Genomic DNA, 16,800 nt, shown 5'->3' on the forward strand with positions numbered 1-16,800 from the left:
GGCTCAGGTCATGACCCCAGGGTCCTGGGGTCAAGCCCCGCATCGGGCTCCCTGCTCAGCACGGAGTCTGCTTCTCCCTCTGCCTGCTGCTTCCCCTGCTTGTGCTCTCTGTCTCTGACAAATGAATAAAATCTTTATTTAAAAAAAATAGCCAAGACTTGGCTTCTAAGCAGCTTTGGAACTTCAAAGTGTTTCAACTCTTCTCCATCAGAAGAAGCATTGAAAAGAACGTGCTGCAGTTTCTGGAGTTTGGCTTTGTTTTTGGTTTTTTCCCGAGAGAGAATGTTCAGACAACCAGAAGCATGACCTGACTCAGACCTCATACGCCCAGAATCTGAAGACAGCTGTCCTGAGAGAAAAAGGGTGTGGGTGACTGTGAAACTATCTCAGAGAACCTCTTTGGAACATGCATGTGGACAAGAGAAAATCAGAAGGACGGAGAGGAAGAAAAAATTGATGTAGAAGCCAGAAACAAAAATTTAAAAATAGCTCTACCGGGGTAACCCGATTAGCCAAGGACTTCTTTTCTCCTCAATTGACCAGTTGTACAGCTGAGCCCTGGGCTAGTCTGTGGATGCCCCCTGGTGGCCAGAAATAGAATGGCCTCGGTGTTTAGAAAAGGGGAGATTCCCCTCTCAGGATAGAATGGGCTGTTTCCTAGAAAAGAAAAAGAGAAAGAACAAAGATGAGAAATGTCCCTGGCCAGACCTTTCAGGGGAGAAGCAAGGCAGAAGATGGTGAGGGTCAAGCAGAGTAGAGTAGACTGCAGAGGAAGGAGTAATGAATCTCTGCTGGAGGATCGGGGAAAGCTGCTCCCTCCCCACTGGAGCCACGGATGTGAGTCTAGACGCTATCAGTCTAGTATAAAGATAATAGAATAGGTTAGTGGAATTAAGGCCGATTCATTTTTCTTCTTTAGAATTCCTTTGATGCTACTATAATAATGAAATGAAAATAACAAAAGTATGCAATTAAAAAAATAATGAAGGAACCAAAGAGATCATCTCTCTGGACCTCCCAACAAAGGAATAATGCGGCATGGGTTTGACTCTTTGAGTAATTAACTGACTTTGGTTTTTTTAACCTCTCTCTTTCGATCGTCATCCTTACTTCCTTAACCCTCTACCCTTTTTCCTTCTCTCTTTCTGCCTTCTTTCCTTCCTTCCTTTCACTTTTCCTGTTATATAGATCATACATAGAGAAAAAGATAGCATTTAAATGAGGAACTATATCCTCTCCCCCACATAAGAAACAATATCACCAATACCAGTGAAGCAACCTGGGTGTCCCTCCTTCATTCTCAGAAGTAACCTGAATTTGGTATTTATCCTTCTCTTAATTTTCTTTAGTGTTACCACCTGTACGTGCTTAGACAATATATCGTTTAGTTTTGCATGACTTTGAACTTGACATAAATAGAATCATGTAAGTATTCTTTTTTGCCCTTTCTTTTTTCACCCAAATGTCACATTTAAAATTTTCGTACCTCCAGGGGTATCTGGGTGGCTCAGTTGGTTAAGTGTCTGACTCTTGGTTTCGGCTCAGGTCATGATCTCAGGGTCATGAGATTTAGCCCTGTGTCAGGCTCCAGGCTCATTAGGGAGTCTGCTTGAAGATTTTCTCCCTCTGCCCCTTCCCCTATTCTCGCATGTACACTCTCTGTCTCTCTCAAATAAATAAATCTTTATTTTTTTTAAGATTTTTAAAATTTATTTGAGAGAGAGAGCACAAGTGGGAGAGAGGCAGAGGGAGAAGCAGATTCCCTGCTGAGCAAGGAGCCTGATATGGGGCTCGATCCCAGGACCCAGAGATCATGACCTGAGCCGAAGGCAGACACTTAACCGAGACACCCAGGTGCCCCAATAAATGAATCTTTAAAAAATGCTTTTCATACCTCCAGGAAGCCCACATATCATAAATGTACAGCTTGATCGATCAGCATTAGATTTTTCGTTTGAATTTCATCAACATTAACATACAGCTCTAAGTTCATTAATTTTTTATCTTTAAGTGTAATTCTTCAAAGATTGTATTCATTTGAGAGAGAGAGAGCACGAGCGGGGAAGGGGCAGAGGGGGAGGGAAAACCAAGCCGACTCCCAGCTGAGCAGAGAGCCCAAATTGGGGCACAATCCCCGACCTGAGCCGAAGGCAGACGTTTAACTGACTGAGCTACCCAGGCACCCTAAATATAATTTTTGATACAAAAAATACATGTAAGATATATAAATTGTAATAATAACTTAAATACTCATCACCCAACTCGAATTTCACAAGTAACTTGCACCTACATGACATTCGCCTCTGGTAAAGACTGATTGTGGCCCCTGAAAATTCGGCTGTGGAAGCCCTAACTCCCACCGTGACTGTATGTGTTACCGCTTAGGGAGGTAACTAGGTTAAATGAAGTCTTTTTTTTTTTAAGATTTATTTATTAATTTGAGAGAAAGAGAGCGGGGGGGGGGGGGAGAAGGAGAGAGAGAATCCTCAAGCAGACTCCCCACTGAACGCAGAGCCCGACGCAGAGCTCAATCCCAGGACCCGGTTAATGATAGCATAGGAATAAATAGATAAATAAATTAATTAATGAAGTCTTAAGTGTGGGGCTCTAATCTGATAAGACTGGTGTCCTTATAAGAAAATAAAACAAGATGAGGGACGCCTGGGTGGCTCTGTCGGCTAAGCATCTGCTTTCGGCTCAGGTCATGATCCCAGGGTCCTGGGATCAAGTCCCACATCAGGCTCTTTGCTCAGGGTAGAGCCTGCTTCTCCCTCTGCCCCTCCCCCCCGTTCATGCGCTCCCTCTCTCCGTCTCTCTCTGACAAATAAATAAATAAAATCTTTAAAAAAAAAGTTAAAAAAAAAAGAAAACAAGATGAAATCAGAGAGGGACACAAACCATAGGGAACTCTTAATCATAGGAAGCAAACTGAGGGTTGCTGGATGGGAGGGGGGTGGGACGGGGTAGCTGGGTGATGGGCATTAAGGAGGGCACGGGATGGAATGAGCACTGGGTGTATAAGACTGATGAATCACTGACCTCTATTTCTGAAACTAATAATACACTATATGTTAATTAATTGAATTTAAATTTTAAAAAAATAATTAAAAAAAATAATGTATGTAAAGCTCTTTAGCACTTAGTAGGTGCTCAATAAATATTAGTTTCCTTTCCAAAAAAAGAAAGAAAAGGAAGAGAGACCAGAACTTCACCCCACCCCCCTCTGCCAACACACACTGAGGAAAGGCCATGGGAGGCCACAGCAGGAAGGCCAAAAACGAGATTTCACAGAAACCAAATCAGCAGGCACCTTCATCTTGGACTTCCAGCCTCTAGATCTAGGAGAAAATAAATTTCTGTCGGTTAAGCCCCCCCTGGTCTGTGGGCTTCTGTTAGGACAGCCCGAGCTGACTAAGACACCTTTCCTCCTGCTTACGAGGTAGTAGCCGTTATTCTGGATACGTTAACGTTTTCTCTTCATACAAAAATCATGTAGTGTTTCCCTGCATATATATTTTTGCTTATTTTTGAGATTTACAGAGTTGTACTCATGCCGCACATATGCCATACATGGCATATATAATCAGACCACACGTGAGCCGTTCCCGTGTCACTGGGTGTATGGGTGCTTTCCGGTGTTTTCTCTTTTTTTAATGATTTCTAGTGTTGCTTTTATGAGCAAAGTTGCTCTTGTTTATTTATTTAGTTTTATTTTTTATTTTTATTTATTTATTTATTTGTTTGTTTATTTATTTATTTAATTTATTGGACAGAGAGAGACAGTGAGAGAGGGAACACAAGCAAGGGGAGTGTGAAAGGGAGAAGCAGGCTTTCCCGCCAAGCAGGGAGCCCAAGCCGAAGACAGGCACTTAACAGCTGAGCCACCCAGGTGCCCCGGAGCTGCTCTTATTTAAAAAAAAAAAAAAGATTTTATTTATTTACTTGAGAGAGAGAGAGAACACAAGCAGGGGGAGCAGCAGGCAGAGGCAGGCTTTCTGCTGAGCAGGGAGTCCGATGAGGGACTCGATCCCAGGACCCTGTGATCATGACCTGAGCTGTAGGCAGACGCCTAACCGTCTGAGCCACCCAGGTGCCCCCAGAGCTGCTGTTAACATTCTGTACACGTCTCCTGCGGAGCAGAAGTTTCTCTGGGACATGATTGTAAGAGTGCTGCTGGGGAGGACGGTGTGTGACTCTTCACATTTATGCAGCAATGCCAAGCGTCTCCTTCAGCAGCCGGTGAGTACAGGACCCGCAGCCTCTCCAGCTCTTGCTATTGAGTCACACTTACTCATGTCCGTCTCCCTGATTGTAGCTGTGGCCTCAGTTTGCATCTCCCCGTTTACTAATGACATAACTTGTCCTGAATTGCTTGTCTTTTGTGTTTCCTCTGTAAAATGGATGTTTTTTTGTGTTTTGCACATTTTTCATTTGGGTTGTTGGTGTTTTTCTGACTGATTTGCGGCACTTTCTTATATTTTCTACATAATATTTCTTTGGCATTTTTATGTGTCACAATTACTTTATGTCATCATTTGAAGATCATAAGTTCTTATTAGTAAAATTTAATATGCGTTCTTAATAGAATTTTCTGACTTTTCCTTTGCAGTTAGTGCTTGTTTTAGAAATTATTCCTTGCTCCATACATAGAAAGATAACCTCCTTTGCGCTCTAAAAGGTTAATCGTTTTTCTCTCTTTAAGATTTTAATGTTTTCAGAACAGATTTGTGTGTATGGTATGATGAAGAGGTATGATTTAATTTTCTTCTCTAGGGCTAGGTAACCCCAGCACACCATTGATGGAATAGTCTGTCCTTTTCCCAGCAGTCTGCACTGCCCAGTCCTAAATCAGGTTTCCATACGTGCACGGATCTATTTTTGACTTCTCTCTTCTGTCCCATCACTCATTTTATTTATTCCCATGCTATCATCATACTTTTTTCTTAAAGATTTATTTTTTTTAAAGATTTTATTTATTTATTTGACAGAGAGAGACAGCCAGCGAGAGAGGGAACACAAGCAGGGGGAGTGGGAGAGGAAGAAGCAGGCTCCCAGCGGAGCAGGGAGCCCAGTGCGGGGCTGAGCCGAAAGCAGACGCTTAACGACTGAGCCATCCAGGCGAGCCCTTAAAGATTTATTTTTTTATTTGAGAGAGAACACGCGCGTGAGTGCACAGAGGGGCAGAGAGAGAGAGAGAATCTCAAGCAGACTCCCTGCTGAGCACAGAGCCCGTCTTGGGGGCTTGATCTGGAGCCCATGACCTGAGCCAAAATCATGAGTCCGACACTTAGCTGACTGAGCCACTCACGTGTCCCTGGTTTTAGCAGGATACCCTTAACAAGAAATCCCCTTCTAGTTCTACTTTGCCAAAAGTGTGTTCTCATGAATGGATGCTGAATTCTACCTCTAAGATAATCATATGATGTTTCCCCTTAATCTCTTAATGTGATAAATTAAATCAGTCCTTTTTCTAAAGTCAGGCTAGCCTTGTCTTCCTAGAATAAACCCTGGTATATTATCATCTTACATAGTTCTGGATTTTGTCTACTGATAAAATTTTATGATCTTCACAAATTTACTTGAGTTAGATTGGCCTATAATTTTCCTTTCTCATAAAGTCCATGTCTGATTTGGGTATCAAGGTTATGCAGCCTCATACCATGGAATGGGGGTAAATTCCTTCTTTTTCTATATTCTGGAAGAGTTGTACAAAAATTCTATTATTTCTTCCTTACATATTTGATAGACTCTACTGTCAAAACCATTCGGTGCTGACGTTCTATTTGTGGGAAAGTTTCAGTTATGGCTTCAATTATTTAATAGTTATGGAACTGTCTGGTTTTTCTATTTTTTCTGTGGCAAATTGTATTTTTTTAGAAATTTATTCATTTCATTTAGGTATTCAAATTTATTGGCAGAAAAGTCTTCACAGTAGCCCCTTATTATCTTTCTAGTATCTGTAGCATCAGCGGTAAGGTCCCTTTTATTTCTTCCCTGGTTTATACTTTGCCTTCTCTCTTCTTTTCTTGACCAAGTAAGCCACAGCTTGGTTAGTTCCAGTAATCTTTTCAAAGAATCAGCTGGTGGATTTTTTTTTTCAATCTTTCTATTGCATTTATGTCCTTGCCTTTGGCTCTTCTCTGTATTCCTTTTTTTTTTTTAAGATTTATTTATTTATATTTATTTATTTGTCAGAGAGAGAAGAAAAACAGGGGGAGCAGGAGAGGGAGAAGCAGTCAGGGCCTCATCCAAAGACCATGAGATCACGACCTGAGCCAAAGTTAGATGCTTAACCGACTGAGCACCCAAGCACCCCTCTTTTTGTAACTTCTTAAGCTAGACACTTAGCTCATTCATCTTTAGACTTTCTTCTTGTACAAGAAATTCAAGGGCGGGGCGCCTGGGTGGCACAGCAGTTAAGCGTCTGCCTTCGGCTCAGGGCGTGATCCCGGCGTTATGGGATCGAGCCCCACATCAGGCTCCTCCACTGGGAGCCTGCTTCTTCCTCTCCCACTCCCCCTGCTTGTGTTCCCTCTCTCGCTGGCTGTTCCTATCTCTGTCAAATAAATAAATAAAACCTTAAAAAAAAAAAAAGAAATTCAAGGGCAAAAGAGAAGTCTCACTTTTATGGATAAAGCACAGATATACATAATAAATGGTAAAGCACAGCACGGAACAAATCTACAGTGGTCTATCTGTGGTCTTAAAATTATATAGACAGGGGATTTTATAGGGGATTAGGGAAAAAAGTGTCTAAAAAGTTTCCTTAAGGGGAAAGAAACGCTGAGAAACACCACCTTAAAGCCAAGATCTGAGAGAAAGTTCACGTGACACCAGTGGGAAGGGGAAGACGTGATACGGGAGGGAAGGCCGCCGATAGGGAGTGTGCTCTCAGCCAGCTTCCACGGGGAAATCCGGAGGGCAACACCTCTGAGTCATCCCGTCTATGCTGAGGGAGCCCAGGCAACTACTGAGTAACTCCTGGCCAGCTTTCATGGAGGACAGCTCCCAGGGAGTAGCTCCTCGGCTCCTCTGGCTCGCCACGCAAGACAGCCACGTGGCTCTGAACAGTCTTGGGAACCAGAACCCTGGGACACCAACGATTGGCAACATCCTGCAGCAGTCCCCTGGGGCACAAGACAAAGTCCAAGAGATATGGATGGCCAGTGCCCCCTGTTACACTATTGTCACTTCAAATAATAGGAAGTGCTATTAGGAGGAAATTTCTGGTATGAATAATCAGAAGCAGCACTTTTTATAAAGCCCCCGGGGGCATATCTGTCAGGTAGGTGCTGCCGGATCGAACAAGTCAGTTCCGTATTGTCAGTCACACATCATCAGGCCGCTTCGAGTCTAACCCATCTTTCCTAGAGATGCGATGTTATAAATTAGGTTTCCTTTTTTTTTTCTTTTAAGATTTTATCTAAAGTAATCCCTGCAGCCAATGTGGGACTCGAACTCACAACCCTGAGATCAAGAGTAGCATGCTCTACCCACAGAGCCCGCCAGGTGCCCCGTAAATTGTGTTTTCAATGCAGGAAACACATTTAATACCATAAAAACACCAAAATTGCAGATGAAGAGAAATGAAAATCAAGTAGGCTGCAAATATATAATAAAGATAAACTAAATATGTATGCGGCCAAAAAGCTAAATTGTCACTGTTTTTGTGGGGGAAACTTCGTGCACAAGCTGAATTTACTAAGGGCTCTTGTCCTATAGCTTCGGCGCGCCTGGGTGGCTCAGATGGTTAAGCGTCTGCCTTCGGCTCAGGTCATGATCTTCAGGTCATGCGATCGAGCCCCCATGTCCGCCTCCCAGCTCAGCGGGGAGTCTGCTTCTCCCTCTCCCTCTGCCTCACCCCTGCTCATGCTCTCTTTCTCTCTGTCTCAAATGAATAAATAAAATCTTTAAGGAAAAAAAAAGCAACTACAGCTTCAGTGGAATGTTCTTGGTAAATGTCCATAAGCATTCCCATTGCTCAATGACCTTAAAAGTCATCGACATTCCCGTCATCTTTGTCAGAAATTTCCAACTGATGGCATGTACACGAATGCCTCTCCTCTCCTTTCCTGTAAGCTCTACGTCCAATGTCGGGCTTCAACTCACGGGCCCAGAGGTCAAGAGTCACTCGCTCCGACTGAGCCAGCCGGACGCCCCACCAGCTCTTTTCTTGTAGAGCTCATTCTGTGGTCTCTCTGAGAAGCGTTGCCTCTGACGTCTCATCTTTTCTTGAACGTTTCCAAAGGACAATGACTTTGCAGAAATCATTTCTGGAGTTGGAGGCATACTGGATTCTCTGTGTCTGATCATGTGACACGCATTCGGAAGTGTTCCCATCACAGGAATGTTGGCTGAATTGGCCTACACTCCCCACTCCCCACTTTCTTCGAATCTTTCTTTCCCTCAAAACGTGTGCCCACCAGAGAATGCAACCTGACCTCAGGAAGTTAGCTCATTCACTGTTTTTTGCCCTATAATCTTAAAATATCATGCTTCCTTTTCAAAGAAACTGGGAAATCCCGGAAAGCTTCCCAAAGGAGGTGACCTTTGGCTTGTGCAAAATTTTGGCAAGTGTACATGGACTCAGGCGTGGGAACTGCTTGAGAAAAGGCCAGGAAGTATGGCAGGTGTTTGGACTGAATATCTTCCATTGGTTCCTCCAAATCCATTCTTCACTTTTCTCCACCCTGCTCTGCGTCCTGGGAGATGACCGTTAGGGACTGCTCCAGAGACTTCCTTGCCTGACAGTTTCCAGTTGGGCTCAGCCAATGGAAGGCACCGGCAGAAGAGAGTGGCATTTTTTCATTCTCACTGTGGCGGCATCCCTCCACCAAAGGCCACAGCTCCTGTCGGGTAGCGTTCTCTCCCTCTGGGTTCCGGTCGCTAGTTTTGTCCCTTGAGCCCTAGCAGTGCTAACAGGTATCACACCATCTCTTACTGCTCTTCCTAAACTCTACCCACAGCTTTGAAACAGCTCCCGTATTAAGCTCTTCTCAAATTATCCATTTGAGTGTGCCATCTGTTTCCTGCCAGGTCCCTGATTGATACAGTGTGTTTGATTAATGGGTATTAGTTCAGACTAGTTGGAGCATGAAGTGCGTGGGATGAAACAGCAAAACATCATGTAGGAACAGGAAGCCGAGAGCAGAGGGTGAAGGGGCTTGCCTCCCAGGCCGGGGAGTGCAGCGGACGATGGGAACCTCAGAGGTTTTAGACCAGAAGGGACATGCTTTAAGAAAACTAATTTGGCAGCTGCATGTAGGAGGATTCAGCAATCAGAGATGGGAAGACAAGTTAGGAGATGATTACAACTGCTATCACTTTGTAATTATCAGATTGGCAAAGTGCCAAAGATCTGATAGCACAGCACGTTGATAAGGATGTGGAGCCACAGCGTTCTCAGACATCGCTAGTGAGGGCACCGATTGAAACACCTCTCCGAAAGGCGATTGGATAGTATCTCTCAATATTGTCAATGATCATAAGCTATCGATCCAGCAAGTCCTCATCTAGGTACTTAACCTACAGATAATATTGCACGTATGCTAAATAATTTATGTGTGACATTTTTCTAATGGCTCAGTATTGGAACAACCTAAATGTCCATCAATTAGAGACTGTAAACAAGTATAGCCCAGTCCATGGAATGCAATACTATGCAGCAGTTAAAGAGAACAAAATGACTGTATGTACTCACATGGAAAGATCTCCAAGGATAATGTTAATGACAAAGGTAAGGTGCCTAACAGTTTACATAATATGCTTCTATTTGGGTGGGAGGATAAAAGGATATTTTGCACTTAAGTTTGTAAATGCAAAAACCAGAAGAAAGGAAACAAGGACAGGATTGTTGCTTTCTGAAGAGAACTGAATGGCTGGGATCAAAGGAAGGGAGATATACTTTTTATTCTAATCGTTTTGTACCTGTGCATAAATTATCTATGTTTAAAAAATCCACTGCACTGCAGTCTCAGACTTCTACCTTGATGTCAGTTTTTTGTGTTTTTTTTAAGATTTTATTTATTTGACAGAGAGAGAGACAGCCAGCGAGAGAGGGAACACAAGCAGGGGGAGTGGGAGAGGAAGAAGCAGGCTCCCAGCGGAGGAGCCCGATGTGGGGCTCGATCCCAGAACGCTGGGATCACGCCCTGAGCCGAAGGCAGACACTCAATGACTGCGCCACCCAGGCGCCCCCTCGATGTCAGTATAGCTTTCTTGGTGAACTAACACAACTGAAAGATATTCAACTAAAAAAAAAAATCTTCATAATAAAGCATTTGAATTCCTGAGCAGAATGTTGAGCTTGTGGGGCGCCTGGGTAGCGCAGTCGTTAAAGCGTCTGCCTTCGGCTCAGGGCGTGATCCCGGCGTTCTGGGATCGAGCCCCACATCGGGCTCCTCCGCTAGGAGCCTGCTTCTTCCTCTCTCACTCCCCCTGCTGTGTTCCCTCTCTCGCTGGCTGTCTCTCTGTCACATAAATAAATAAAATCTTTAAAAAAAAAAAAAAGAATGTTGAGCTTGTTTACCAGGTAAGTAAATGGCCTTGAGTTGTCTTGCTCAGTCTTGTCAGTTCTTCAAGTTCAGAGTAAATGCAGGATCTGAAAAATTGGAAGGCAGGTCTTAGAAGCGTCACTGCATCCTCCTGGGCCTGTTGCTAATCCAAGTAGGTGGTGGGTAGAGCCGTCATTCAGGGAGTTCAGCCCCTGGGTGGGTGGTTAGTACAGATGCCTTACTTAACGTCTTTTCTAACCGGGAGAAGGTTATAAGGCAGCGGCCCTTTCAGAGCTCTCGGAATTTCTCTATCGGGATTGTTCTTTCATTCATGTTCATCTAGACTGTACCGTCCATAAAGGAAGACCACATGCTTGCTTTTCATCCCGTTCTTAGTGCCCAGCACTGAACAGGTGCATGTAGGTGCTCAAATATTTGCTCAGCTGAATTGAACATGGCTTTCTAGGTCAGATGGCACCTGCGCTTCCTGAAACTTACGCTTGGTAAATAATTGGCCCTTCATCTCCCTTCATCTTTTTTTTTTTTTTTTAAGATTTTATTTATTTATTTGACAGAGAGAGACAGCAAGAGAGGGAACAGAAGCAGGGGGAGTGTGAGAGGGAGAAGCAGGCTTCCCGCCGAGCAGGGAGCCCGATGCGGGGCTCGATCCTAGGACCCTGGGATCATGACCTGAGCCGAAGGCAGACGCTTAACAGCTCAGCCACCCAGGCACTGCTTCATCTTAATTGCAATGGCCAATTTATTTTCTTGGTAAGAGAAGAAAATAGTCAAGTAGTGTGACCAAGTTTTCAAGTTGGTGATGAGACTTTTGAATTAAATGCAATTTAGTCGTCTAATTTCTGTGATACTAGAGTAATTGCATGATGTTTTCTAAAACGCTGTATTACCTTGTAACATTACCCACAGAAAGTTCAATCTTCACATCTTGCTGCTTTAGTTCATTTCCTAGTTAATACAATTAAAACTTTTTTTTGGCGGGGTGCCTGGGTGGCTCAGTCGTTGGGCGTCTGCCTTCAGTTCAGGGCGTGATCCCAGGGTTCTGGGATCAAGCCCCGCATCAGGCTCTTCCGCTGGGAGCCTGCTTCTTTCTCTCCCACTCCCCCCGCTTGTGTTCCCTCTCTCGCTGGCTGTCTCTCTCTCTGTTAAAATAAATAAAAAATCTTAAAAAAAAAAAACTTTTTGGCAATAACTCTTGCATTGCAATCAGAACTTCAGGATTAAAATTTATATGTAAATTGGCCATTTCTCTTATTCATATGGGGTTGAGACTCTGGAGTGATGCTTTACAATTATGTGATACTGTACTTGTGTCTAACATAGCCAATCCTAAATGAAGTTTAATAAACTGCTTGACTAATGTGCAATTTTATTGCTTCCCTACAGTTGATTTTTAATTCTTGAAAATTTATTTATTTTAGAGAGAGATAGCGGGGGGGGGTGGCAGAGGGAGAGGGAGAGAGAGAGAATCTCAAGCTGACTCCCTGCTGAGCGAGAAGCCTGACATGTAGCTCCATCCCAAGACCCTGAGATCATGACCTGAGCCAAAATCAAGAGTCGGAGCTTAACCCACTGAATCACCCATGCACCTCCCAGTGTTGATTTTTTGTGAAAATATATGGTTATTACATTTATTGGTACAATATGCTCTCATTGTAATGAGCATTATTATTAAATTTGCTTAATAAAAACTTACTAAAATAACTCTAATCAGTGCTTTTTAAAGTTATCTCTATGCAGGGGTCTTAAACTCACAACCTGAGATCAAGAGCGGCATGAGCCAGCCAGGCTCCCCTCCAATCAATGCTTTTAATTCAGGGGTGTGACTTTATTTTCCCCAAAAAATCCCCATCACAATTTAGGTCTAGGGAAAACATAATAATGTCTAAATTTCTGAAATGGCAGAAAGACTTGAGAGGACAGGAGGAAGAGGCAAGATCTGCTGAGGGCAGAACTGACGTGATTTGGAAGTCTGAGGTTACAAACTGGCCGGCTCAGGGACCAGATGCAGACCGCAAAAAACGTTTTGCCAGGCTTGTACGTTTTTAAAATGCTTAAATTTGGGGGCTCCTGGGTGGCTCAGTTGTTAAGAGTCTGCCTTTGGCTCAGGGCGTGATCCCGGAGTCCTGGGATCGAGCCCCACATCGGGCTCCTCCGCTGGGAGGCTGCTTCTTCCTCTCCCACTCCCCCTGCTTGTGTTCCCTCTCTCGCTGTCAAATAAATAAAATCTTTAAAAAAAAAATGCTTAAATTTGTCTGCCAAGTCACCTGGTCCCCCACTCCCTAACGACTTTCTCCCAACAGCCTAACTGATGTTACCTGCTTGGCCATCGTAAGCATCAAATGCCTGGAGAAGACTGACAGCATTGAAAGAAATATGGAAGTTGGGAGGGAAAGAAGTGAAATGGAGATTTTACGAATACGTGAACTTGACAGGCAGGTGAGCCCACTGACCTAGGACTGGACACCGAGGTTCAGAGTTATGGCTCTGGAGAACATGTATACGAAGAAGCTTGGGCATCACGCACATTTAATTGCTGTTGAGTCACTGGAATCATTAACGAAAGGGGAAAAACTGTCCTAAGAGAAACAGGATAGAGCAAGGCTATGGAGGTCGGGAAGAGAAAACTTCAAGATAGAGGAGAGCTCAGCTGAGATTAGCAAGCATCAACTGTGGTGCAAACTGCCATGATTTTGTGGTTTTATTAGCTACTACAAATTGTAGGGATTCTTTTGGACGCAACTACTTAACTGTCCTGTGAAAGCTCAGTCCACAAAGAGGAATTGCAAGCCTAGCAGTGCCATAGGCATGGTTTTTCCTGAAGTGTTTTTCCTGGGTGTTAAGCTATCAGTCTTCAGGAGCCCAACCTTACAATACTAGTCCTGGTTTCTTATGTGAACACATGGTTGAGAATTGCATTACATGTTGTCTCTTTTTATTACCAGAATTCATTCTCCTAAGCAATAGATTTTTACCCCTTTTCTTTGTAGATGTTGCAAACTGTGAAATGATTAGGATTGTTTCAAGTCAGCCAACAGCTGAGGGGAAAAAATTCCAGATTCACCTCCAGCTAAGGAATAGAGTTTGGCACGCCACATTTTTTACTGGCCTCTATGCCTGGGTGACTCCACCCTTGTTCACATATCCTAAAAGCCCAATTACGTGGTTTTTGGAACAAGATAGAACATAGAAATACTTAGGGTACCACAAGCACTTTAATTCTTGTGGTCATTATTAAAATCATGTCTGCAGATACAAGGTCACTAGACCCAAATTTGAAACTCTTAGAACTTTCCATTTAAGAATAATGGGTGGTAACAGAGCAGAACGCCAAATTTGTAATAGTAGAAAATTACAGCAAAATGAGTGGAAAAAACTAAGATTCAGCTAGATGTCTTTGTGTGAGGATATGTAGCATATTTATTCCTGAGAATTTAGGAAAAGCAATTTGCCCTCTTCAATGACTTTGGACGCTCTCTGTCCAACTCAACTAACACTATTCGAAATCACTACGTTATAGTGGTTACGAAGGTGGGCCCTGGAGCCAGACTACCTGGTTGCAAATCCCAGCCCTCTTTAGCTGTGTGACTCAGGTGACTCACCTCCCTCACCTGAAAAATGGTGCTAACAGAATCTACCTCATAAGATTTTTCTGGACTTAGTCATGTTTACATGAGTAAGGTGCTTAGAACAGTGTCTATGACCTTTTAAGGGCACAAAAAACTGGTACCTATAATTATTTTGGCTTTACAGTAGGTAAGACTCATGAGCCTCCTGGGGTCGATGCCAAAACTTTGGATCCAAACAAGTCGATGAGTAGCTGGATTCCAGAAGCCTAAGCTAACGTGTACCTGAAGACCAGAGTCTTTCCACGGCCCTGCTGAGTAATACCTATGGAGTCAAACCTTCAATTCACGAGCTCTCAATTCCTAGTGTTTTGACAGGTCTGAGACCGTACTTCATATTAACTGGCTCCTACCAGAGCACTACTAAATTCACTTATTAAATATTTACTGAGGGCCTACTTTATCATTAAGTTTTAAATACCACAAATCACTAATAACCAACACACACACCCACACTTTTCCTCTTACTGCTTCAAACTATCATAGTGGAATCAAAGCTACTACACGTTACCAAAATAGCAAAAATGCTTCAAAGTGTTAGACCTGCCGTGAATTTAATGGAAATCACAAGTAGGAGCCTATCACAATCTCATCTTAAAATACTGAAACCATACATACAAGGTATGAAAACAGTAAGTAAACTTTGAGGTCCCATTAGCAGGAGTCGGTCCCACATGGACAGTATTTGGTAAGAGTGAAGAACACAGTAACAACTGCTTAGTCCCAATGGATCATTCGCTCTTCTTCAGGAAGAATACTCCAGTTTGGGGAGGCCATATCCCGGGCCAGCCAGTTGAAATCGTCGACGTTGTTCCAGTTATTTTTGCTCCTATCTAAACCAGAGCCCTCGAAGTCCTTGTCGATGCCCGGGTAGCTCCAGGTATAAGGGGCGAACTGGATCCCGCTGCAGTCCTCCACGATGGCCCTGCTAGTCACCTGCAAGAAGATGCGGGTGTCTCTCGTAGTGTGTACGCGGAGCTGTTGGCAGGCCACGGCCAGCACGCAATCACTGCAGTCCTCCAGGAACACAGAGGTGGACACAGGGCCGCAAAGCAGCGTGCAACTTCGGGCTTTGGCCAGCCGCAGGGTGTTGGGATTGCCATACAGTTTGATCGTGCATTTGCTCAGTTCGGTCAAAAGGACATCGCGCTGGTGCAGCTCCTCCGCTCGCTTCTCCAAGACTTGGGACTCTACATTGGAGAAGCCGAAGACAAAGCTGGAGCCGATGCCTCCCTCCTCCTTCGGTGGCGGCGGAGAGGGCAGGATGCCTTCCGCGGCCGGGGCGCCAGGGGCTGCGTCGACTTTGGTGGCCGAAGCAGCGTCCTTCCTCCGGGTCTTGAAAGCGAAACGCTTCTTGGGCTGCAGCTCCTGGCGCCGCTCGGCCAGTGTCGCCTGCAGCCGCGTCAGCGCCTCCTGTCCCTGCCGCAGGTCGTAGGCGGCCAGGAACAAAACCGAGTCGTTGAGAAGTTTCTGCAGGCCCTGGAGCCGAGCGGCCGCCTCCTCCAGCTGCTCCATGGATTCCCCGCTCTCCAGAAGCTCTTCCACGGCCGCTCGCTCCCGAGCGAAGGCGGCGGCGAAAAAGTCGCTCTTCTCCTCCTCCACCTCCTGGTCCTGCCGCTTTTGCTTCCGCCTTTCCACCTCCAGTTGCCGCTCTTGTTCTCGTCTCTGAAGCCGTTCAGGCACCAGACTCCGGTCCCGCTGCGAACCCACGGCCCCATTTGCCGCAGCGGCAGAGCAATTAGCACTCTCCATCTTGACTTCAAGCTTCCTTTCTCCTACCTTGCTTCCTCCGGGCGCGCCCTCCGTGAGGCCTCCCACCAACGCGTCCTCTGATTGGCCGGACACGCTTACGTCAGCCCCGGCCTTATTTTCTTCGCCCATTGGTTCCTCCGTGTTGGAGAGGGCGGGGATATGAGGCGGGGCCGACTGACAAGGGGGGTGGGGAGACAAAGGTCCTTGTGGATGGGTGGGGTGGGAGACAGGAGGGGGAAGCTTTTTTTCCTCTTAAAGGGGCAGGACTTATATCCGGGATTGTGGGGTGAGTTGCAGCAGCGGCAGCTGCACATGTGGGTTTGTTTATAAGAACAAGGTTAGAAACTCGCAGGCCTCCCCCTCCCCCCCAGCTCCTCCCTACTACCCCCTTACAGGCCGGAGATCCCTTACTGGTGGGGGGAATGTGTGCGTATGGTGGGTGGGGGGACAGGTAGTGGTGAGAAAGATGGAGGGGGGGGAATGTTGCACCGCCCGGCCCGCGCCGGAGGAAGCGGCAGCTGGAACAGCTGGCTAGGGAGCCGCTTGCATGCCTCTGGTTTTTTCTTTTCCCTTCCACCACCCCCTCCCCCAGCCCATTCCTGCCGCCCCCAAACCCTCTTTCTACCCGCCATCCCCTCTCAGCCACTGCAGTTCGGCGTGGCCTGGGGTCTCCTGGATTCCCGCAGGCACTTACGGGGGCGGGAGTAGGCGAGGGGCACGGTTGTGGGAGAGACTGAGTTTCTCACTGCAACCGGGTTCCGGGGGCCCAGGGGCAGTCTAAAAACGGATTATTTTTTTGGCCAATTGCTGCAGTCGGAGGGGTGGGGGCGGGGGAGGGTGAGATTCCACACCCCCTTCCTCTTCCTCCCACGTCCTCTCCCCCCTTCGCGGTCACTCCCTCCGCAGCTGCG

At 45.4% G+C, this 16,800-nt stretch overlaps 1 protein-coding gene across 1 annotated transcript; it reads right to left on the reverse strand.

The window, feature by feature from the left end:
* Positions 1 to 14,674: 14,674 nt before the first annotated feature.
* TBCC (tubulin folding cofactor C) lies at positions 14,675 to 16,592 on the reverse strand. The gene has a single exon (XM_008691902.2). The coding sequence runs from the start codon at positions 16,016 to 16,018 to the stop codon at positions 14,855 to 14,857; it is 1,164 nt and encodes a 387-aa protein (XP_008690124.2). The 5' UTR covers positions 16,019 to 16,592; the 3' UTR covers positions 14,675 to 14,854.
* Between the last annotated feature and the right edge of the window lie 208 nt (positions 16,593 to 16,800).

The sequence above is a fragment of the Ursus maritimus genome, unplaced genomic scaffold (genome assembly GCF_017311325.1).
Source record: "Ursus maritimus isolate PB19 unplaced genomic scaffold, ASM1731132v1 scaffold_29, whole genome shotgun sequence".
Lineage (NCBI taxonomy): Eukaryota > Metazoa > Chordata > Mammalia > Carnivora > Ursidae > Ursus > Ursus maritimus.

Bases quoted from the DNA above. Each gene is read 5' to 3' on its own strand.
- TBCC (XM_008691902.2), bottom strand. From the start codon at position 16,018: ATGGGCGAAGAAAATAAGGCCGGGGCTGACGTAAGCGTGTCCGGCCAA.